Genomic DNA, 8,083 nt, shown 5'->3' with positions numbered 1-8,083 from the left:
ATCCAGGTTACACTGATGTGATAACTCATGACATTATCTTAAAAAAGCATGCTGCTCCAAAACGACTGAGCTATCGCATACCTGAGAGACTTCTCGAACCACTAAAAAAGGAAGTTGAGTTGATGCTTTCCCTTGGGATTATTGAGACATCACAGAGCGAGTGGTGCAATCCAATTGTTCTTGTCCCTAAAAAAAAGATGGAACAATAAGGTTTTGCATTGATTTTCGCCATTTAAATTCAGTCAAAATTTGATTCTTATCCAACACCACAAATCGATCTTATTGAGAAACTAGGCAAAGCAAAATATCTCACCACCATTGACCTTTCCAAAGGATATTGGCAAGTACCACTCTCTCCCAGGTCCAAAGAGCTGACGGCTTTCAGAACACCATGGGGCCTTTACCACTTCAGAGTGATGCCGTTCGGACTGCACGGGGCTCCTGCCACATTCCAACGCCTAATGGATAAGGTACTCAATGGCCTCTCACATTTAGCCTCTGCATATCTAGATGACATCATTGTTTACAGCAGCTGCTGGGATGAACACCTGCAACATCTGCAAGTGATCTTTGAGTGTCTCCAGAAAGCAGGATTAACAGTGAATTCAACAAAGTGTGCTATAGCAAAGAGGGAAACTTGAGTACCTTGGCTTTGTCATCGGAGGAGGATTGGTGAAGCCACAAATTGAAAAAAAATTGAAGCCATCCAGTCCTGCCCCCTTCCCCAGACAAGAAAACAACTTAAATCCTTCTTGGGTATGTCTGGTTGGTATCACAGATTTATCCCTAATTACTCTGCTAGAGCTTCTCTTCTTACAGACATGACCAGTCTTCAGGGCCCGAATATTCTACAGTGGTCTGAAGAAGCTAAGCAAGCATTCAGAGATATTCAACAGGCCTTAAGTAAAGATCCTGTGCTCCATTGCCCTGACTTCCAGCAGGAGTTTATTTTCCAAACCGATGCATCGGATAAAGGTCTTGGTGCTGTGCTGCTTCAGGGTTCTCCAAGTGATCGTCATCCAATCGCCTTCATCAGCCGTAAGCTTTTTCCTAGAGAAACCCGTTATTCCACAATAGAGAAGGAATGCCTGGCTATAAAGTGGGCTTTGGACTCACTCCGCTATTATCTCCTGGGGAGACAATTTGTATTGGAAACTGACCACAAAGCTTTAAAATGGCTGGGGAAGATGAAGGATACCAATAGTCGAATAACCCGCTGGTACCTTGCCATGCAGCCCTACAAGTTTGAGGTGCAACACATCCCTGGCAGACAAAATATTACAGCTGACTACTTGTCCCGCTGCGCCAGCGAACCTTCAGAGGAGGGGGAGTGTGTGGTGGATGCTCCTACCACCACCACATTGTGTTAGTATTTATTTTTTCTTTATATTAGTTACAGCTTATAGTCTGTTTAAGTTGGTCATTTCATTTAGTTAATGTCTGTCTGAATGGTCTACTTACACTTGTTTTTTGTTTGAGGTGCTGCTGATATAAACCAGCTGGAGGAGGAAACTTGGAGCAAACCATTTTCTGAAAGACTGAAGGGGGAGACTTGTTTCAAGTTGATCTCAATAGTTAATTTTGTCACTTAAATATTCACTTACTGTTTGTGCTAAGTTAAAGTTAGTTTTGCTTTATTTGTTTCATAGGATGCTTTAGTTAATTTTGTATTTATTTGTTCTTTGTCATGTTGTACCTCCCTCATGTGGTAGACTTAGGTTACTCCACCTCTATTTAAGCAGCCTTTTGTTTGTTTGAAGGAGAGGGCTTTTTTGTGTTCAGTTAGAGTTCAGTTGATCTCAGTCAGTTTGGATCCAAATTTGTTACTTACCTTTTGATTTATTCTTGCCTAAGTTTTTAGGCTTTGTTAACTATTTTTGGAAGAATTAAAACTGAAACCTTTTTTTCTACTTTGAACACTTTTTTGTCCTCATTGGAGTCTGGTCCCTCACAGTTGGTGTCAGAAGTGTCTCCTTCGTTTTCCGAGAAGAAAAGTTTCCAAAATGCCTGGAAGGGGAAGAGGACGAACAAGAGGAGAACCCAGTGCTGAGCTTAATGAAGGAGAGGCTGCGGAGGAACATGGAGCTGTTGGTGGAGTGTTTGACACGGATGAGGAGGGGAATGAACCAACACTAGCAGACTTGGCTAACCTTCTCCGAGCCCATATAGGACATCAGAAGGCCAAAGAGGACCACTGGACCAGCAAAAATCCTAAGCAACAACAGAAATTTGAGGAACTACAACAACAGTTCAGATTGTTTAAAAGGGAGAGCCAACCCCAGACCACGCCCTCTGCTCTTCTGACAACATCACCAGTGCGGCCTACACAACCACCAGATCCTGGAGTGGCAGCCTCACCTCAACACAATCAGGTGACCTTTATGCACAGTCATCTGTTTCTTATGCACCTAAATTGCAAAAATTGAGTGAAGAAGATGACATTGAACATTTTCTCATTACTTTTGAAAGAATAGCTTCTGGCCAAGAACTGACTGGGCTTTTCATTTAATACCTCTGCTAACAGGCAAAGCTAGAAGTGCCTTTGTGCACATGGATGTTGATTTGTCTATGAACTATGATCAAGTTAAACTAGCTGTTTTGCAGAAGTATGACATTAACAGTGAAACCTACAGGCAAAGATTCTGCTCGCTTCAGGTGGAGCTAGAAGAAACTCCAAAAGAGATCTACATAAGGCTGAAGGAGCTGTATGTCAAATGGGTGCAACCTAACGGTAAAACGGTCGAACAAATCAATGAAATTATTATTCTTGAACAGTATCTAAGAATGTTGTCACCAGAACTTCAGGTGTGGATAAAATAACACAATCCAAAGACTGCAAAGGAGGCTGCTGAACTGGCTGTGTTTGTGGCTGCAAGGAGGACGAACTCTTGGGCTTTTCAAAGCTGGAAATGGATGGCCGCCATCAATCTCCAGCCCAACCAGTTTTGGCTGTGGGTAAGCTACCTGTAAAAGAGATTTGGTTCAAAATTTCAAGGGGAAAAAGCCCATTTGTTATGTGGACAGGAGGGTCATACTAAACCAATGTACCCTCAAACTGTTTTGAAGTTGGGCCATTCAATCCCTGGGCTGGCCACCTGGGGAAGCATAAGACCTTAGCCCGCATAAAGCGCTGTTTCTTTTGGCCTGGCTTGCGTAAAGATGTTGTGCAGTTTTGCAGGAGATGTCCAGAATGCCAAATGACATCAGCTAGACTCTCAAAGCTCCTCTCCAACCTCTTCCAGTTCTGAGTACACCATTTCAACGCTTGGGTATGGACATAGTGGGCCCGGTTGAAAAGAGTAAAGCAGGTAACCGGTTTATGCTGGTGATTGTGGATTACACAACTAAAAATCCGGAAGTTCTATGTCGTATAAGCTTCGCCCTTTAAGGCTTTCGCTTTAGTGGGTTTATCCCGTTATGCGCAGCATAAGCACTGAAACAAATTTAGTCCACGCCCACCTGCTGTGTGGGCCCCACCCGGTCCGTATAAATTACGTTAAGAGTGGGAAATCGGCTCCCATTTTTTCTTCAGCGAGCTAATATAGCACTGTCAGAAGAACAAAGAAGGAAAATTGTGTAGATGACCAACCTTTGTTAAGGATGCTTGGCCCGGCAGTCGACCTCCGGTCGTCCGGTGAGTTCTCCTCCCCGAGGAGAAGATGACGAGTAGTCCTATTCAAGGTAAGCGCAGAGGAATATTTCTCAATGACAGGTCACTACACGCTGGACAACGCCATCTTGTATTTTTTCCTCTTATCGCCGACCCTCGGAGCGAATCGGATGGTTCCTCCGGGATAGGCGTGCTCAGCTGCAGCCCCCGCTGCCTTTTCCCTCCTGGGGAGCGTAGTGGGGGTGGAGGGGGCTGAGTGAATGCTCACCCCATCCCACCTCGTTTTTCGCATCGGCGATCACACCGCTCCCGTCCGATGGCGCCCCAGGGGTTGCCCGGCGTAACCCAGGAGGAGGCTGACATGAAAGGACCCCTTTTTTACGTCCTACGCCTTTCCCGCCAGTTCGGATGATCCGGCAGGAAGGTTATTTTCTGGGCTCCATTCCGGCTCCCCGTCTTGACCCATATGGCCTCGCGCTCCCAACAGGACCTCCTACGGGCGAGGCCACAGACGGGTTTTTCCTGGTAGATTGGGAGAGTCGGTCCCCAGTCCGCACCCATCACCAGAGTGGAAGGGTTCACCGGGTGGGACTACCCCTCGGTAACCCCCCTGGAGCCGAGCCTCGTTGAAGCTTCGGAGCTAAGCTGTCCAGGTCGGAGCAGCGTCCCATCCCTCCGGAGAAACACGAACCAGACGTTTACTGCGCTCTCCAATCGAGCCCATCAATGTGCTTTCAGGCAGCCGCAGCTAGCAACAACGTGGCGCTGCTAGCATATAGCCTGTCCAAAGGGGCTGAAGGTCACAGACCTGCCTTGGAGACAAAGAACTCCCTCTGTAAGGCAGCAGATGTTATCTTCAACATGTGTGCCTCTTCTACGGTTTGCCTGTCGACGATTGCAGCATGGATGACGATGATCCAACGATCCACTTGGTTTCATTACTCTCCCTCGCTGCCGGAGAAACTGCACAAAGACCTGATGGAGGGCCCATCACGGCGGACGCGCTGTTCCGAGAGCAGCTTCAGTTCCATGCTAGCGAGTTGAAGCAGTCGGAGGAGGTGCCAGAGGCTGTGCGCCACCTCATCAAGCTGCGCGGCTCATCCCGCCCCCCGGCCCACTGGAGGGACTGTCGCTAGCAAGCACCGACGTTTCCACGGCCGCGGCTCTCGCTCAGTTCCACCACCAGCCCCGCCCGTCAGAATCCAGCCCTCTTCATTCCGGCAACCTGCAGTTCGGCGTTTTCCCCAGAGTTCGCCTGCAAGACAGCGCTCTGGGCAAACAAATCTCAGAGCTCAAGAGGGAGAAGTTTTGAAAATGACGGTCTCCGGAGGGTGTGCGTAAAAGTGACACGAAAGTTGAAATAAATCATCATTCAATGATCAAAGTGTTTGTTTTTTAGCCAGTCTGTAAGCTCGGATGAACTCACAGCGGCTGCGCACACATCTTTCACACATAACGAGCCGGTGTCCTTAAATAAGGGTTTTTTAAACTCACCGTCGCTCCAAGACATGACGAGTCGATCACACGACACAATGGTAAGCGAAAATAACTCGTTATCATCCAGAGCAGCACGATCCTCACCCAAGCGGTGTCAAACTCGCACTCGTGGGATGAAACCGCCTCCATCCAACGGCGCTGTGTTGATGTGGCTCACACACACACACACAGCTGCCCGGTGCTCTCCGGCTCACATCAGTATAAATGTGGACCGCAGGCTGGGTGAGGTGGAGGTCTTCGCTCTCACAAGAGCGGCACTCACCCCACCGAATCAAACGCGGGCAGCCGTCACCCACCGCGTCTCAGCATAAGCGTGAGGCAGCTGAACGAACCCTGATGACGAGCTCCGCCTCCTTCCAGCGAGAGCGGCGCGCGTCCCTCCAGAGAAAACGTGTACTCCCGCGGGGCTCGCAGCCTTCACTCCAACAGCACGGCGTAGATGAAGTCACGCCCTCCGCCTCTCAACGTTCGCACAGCGACGTCAATCGCGCAGCCCCACAGCGTCATCAGCTGTCACATGCTTTGCCTCAGCACACACCGGCCCACCGTACATGAAGGTTGGTCTGCGGCCCGAACGCAGCGCACGAGCGCGTTCAGAGCCTTTTTTCGAGGAAGCCTCGCCTTGGGTCACGCAGAAAACATTCCCGCGATGCATGACAGCGGTCTCGAGGGGTGGACTGCTGACGGCCGTACAACGTGATGCATACCTTAAACGCACGTTCACTCCACGAACATTACGTAGAGGGGCTAAAACATGCTCGCCGGTCAGATGGATGGACAGGGCGTTATGCAAATAGTTACAAGTTACAGTTTGCAACCCGACCCCCTCCGTTCGGAGGAGTTAGAGAAACGGTCCTGTCATCATCAGACCAAATCTCATCCCTAAATGCAAAAGTCCAAGTGTTTCTGATAAAAGTAATCTCCAGAGTTCCCCAACAGAGAGAAAACACGGTTTTACTCACGTTACTTCCCGGTTTCCAACGGACCGGAGGAATGAGACCGATCGTGGATCTGTCAGTTTTTTTTCAACAAGATGATCATTGACAGACCGTTTTTTCACATGTTGACAACCAGACAGCTGTTGTACAACATCCAGAGAAACGCATACCGATCATCTCAAAACACAGAAAATTCCTGCATTTTTTCTCCTTTCAGGGGATGAAGTATCTGTTACACAGAGCAGGGATGAGAGTTTTTGTTTTACCTGGATGATCTGCTGCTCCTGTCACTCCAGACAGGAGGCGCTGATGCAGGCTCAGGTGTGGACATCACACCTGTCAAATCTGGTTTTCGCCATAAATTGGAAGAAAAGCTCGATTTTTTTTCTCGGCCCAGACAATTGTTTATCTGGGAGTAGAATTAAATTCAACCACCATGAAGGCTCGTTTATCACAAACGAGGTTCGACACTTTTAAAAGTCAACTTCGCCATGTAGACCTGGCAAAGTGGGAACAGCTATTTCAGTCTTGAAGCTGTTAGGAATGATGTCATCAGCTCACACAGCGGTTCCGCTGGGTTTGTTACACATGAGACGCCTCCAGAGGTGGTTTGTGTGTCTGCGTGTGGATCCAGTAAAACAAAAGAGACAGACGATCACTGCCCCTCCCTCCGAGAGAGCAGACCTCCGACACTGGGGAAACACCCTGGTTCTGTCAGAGGGAGTTCCCGTCAGCAGACCCACGTCACACGTGTCAGTCTTCACGGACGCGTCGCTGTCAGGCTGGGGGGGGACATACCTATCTCAAGCAGTAGGGGCGCTGTGGCCCCACCACACATCAGCCCAAATAAATGTCTTTGGAGTGTCGCACAGTGCTGAATGTGATTCAACACTTTGCTCCCGTGCTACAGAATCAACAGGTGTTGATTTACTCAGACAACATGATGACTGCTGCATACATAACCATCAGTTTACATACCCAGTGTTCTGAACAGAGGGGCAGATGTGATGTCCAGGGGCGGCCCACGTCACGGGGATGGGACTCTCCAGCCAGACCTGACGGTTCAGACGTGGCAGAAGTTTGGCAAAGCAGCTGTGGACCTGTTTTGCGACACGAGAAGAACGCTCAGTGTCATTTATGGTTTTCCCCTGAGCCCGCGAGACGATCCACCGCTGGGGGTGGATGCATTTGCTCACAGCCCATGGCCCAAAACGCTCTTGTACGCGTTTTTCCCCACTTCCTCTGATTTTATGGTTCCTGAACCGAGTTCAGGAGGAGGGATTGACAGCTCTTCTGGTGGCTCCCGAGCGCGTGAACGCACCATGGTTCCCAGTCATGCAACATCTGTTGTCGGGTCGTCCGTGGAAACTGCCGTAGAGGGAGGTCACTCTCCTTCAAGCAGGAGGAGCGATCAGGAGTTACTCAGAAATAGGCCAGCACCTGTGGGTCTGGCCGCTGAGCTGTCCCGCTTAGAGAGGATGGGTCTCCCGCAGGAGGTAGTGCGCACAATCCAAGATTCACGTGCTGCATCTACCACAGCTCTGTACACATCAAAGTGGACGGCTTTTCAGCGCTGGTGTACAGAGAAAGGTGTAAAGGCCACCTCATGCCCATTAGGCGGCGTGTTGTTTTTTTCTACAACAGCTGATGGATAGGAAGTTGGCATTCAGCACGATTAAAACATACGCTGCAGCCATCTCTTCCTGCCACGAAGGTTTCGGAGACAGAACGGCTTTTAATCACCCGCTGATGGAGCGGTTTCTAAAAGGTGTACAAAGACGTAGGCCTGTTTCACGCCCACTTGTTCCACAGTGGGATTTAACGCTGGTCCTGCGAGCCCTGATCAAGCTCCATTTGAGCCTCTGGATCAGTTTTTCACTTAAATTCTTGTCTCTTTAAACAGCCCTGCTGCTGGTTTTAACATCCGCTAAGAGGATGAGTGATTTATCTGCCTTCTCTGCCGCTCCGTCATGTCTCAGAATTCAGGCTGACGGTAGTTCAGCTGATTTAAGACCAAACCCAGCTTTTATGCCTAAAA

At 49.1% G+C, this 8,083-nt stretch overlaps 1 protein-coding gene across 1 annotated transcript in view; it reads right to left on the bottom strand.

Annotated features, from left to right (window-relative positions):
• LOC119413663 (calcium-binding protein 1-like) overlaps positions 1 to 8,083 on the bottom strand; it is a 14,387-nt gene that overhangs the window by 1,727 nt on the left and 4,577 nt on the right. Inside the window, exon 6 of the mRNA XM_037680717.1 lies at positions 7,242 to 7,302. Within this exon, the coding sequence (XP_037536645.1) occupies positions 7,242 to 7,302 (61 nt within the window). The remainder of the gene's footprint in view (positions 1 to 7,241; positions 7,303 to 8,083) is intronic.

This window comes from Nematolebias whitei, chromosome 8, assembly GCF_014905685.2.
Source record: "Nematolebias whitei isolate Nwh7 chromosome 8, NemWhi1, whole genome shotgun sequence".
NCBI lineage: Eukaryota > Metazoa > Chordata > Actinopteri > Cyprinodontiformes > Rivulidae > Nematolebias > Nematolebias whitei.
The sequence above is the reverse complement of the archived record's forward strand: the minus strand, read 5'-3'. Positions and strand labels throughout refer to the sequence as shown.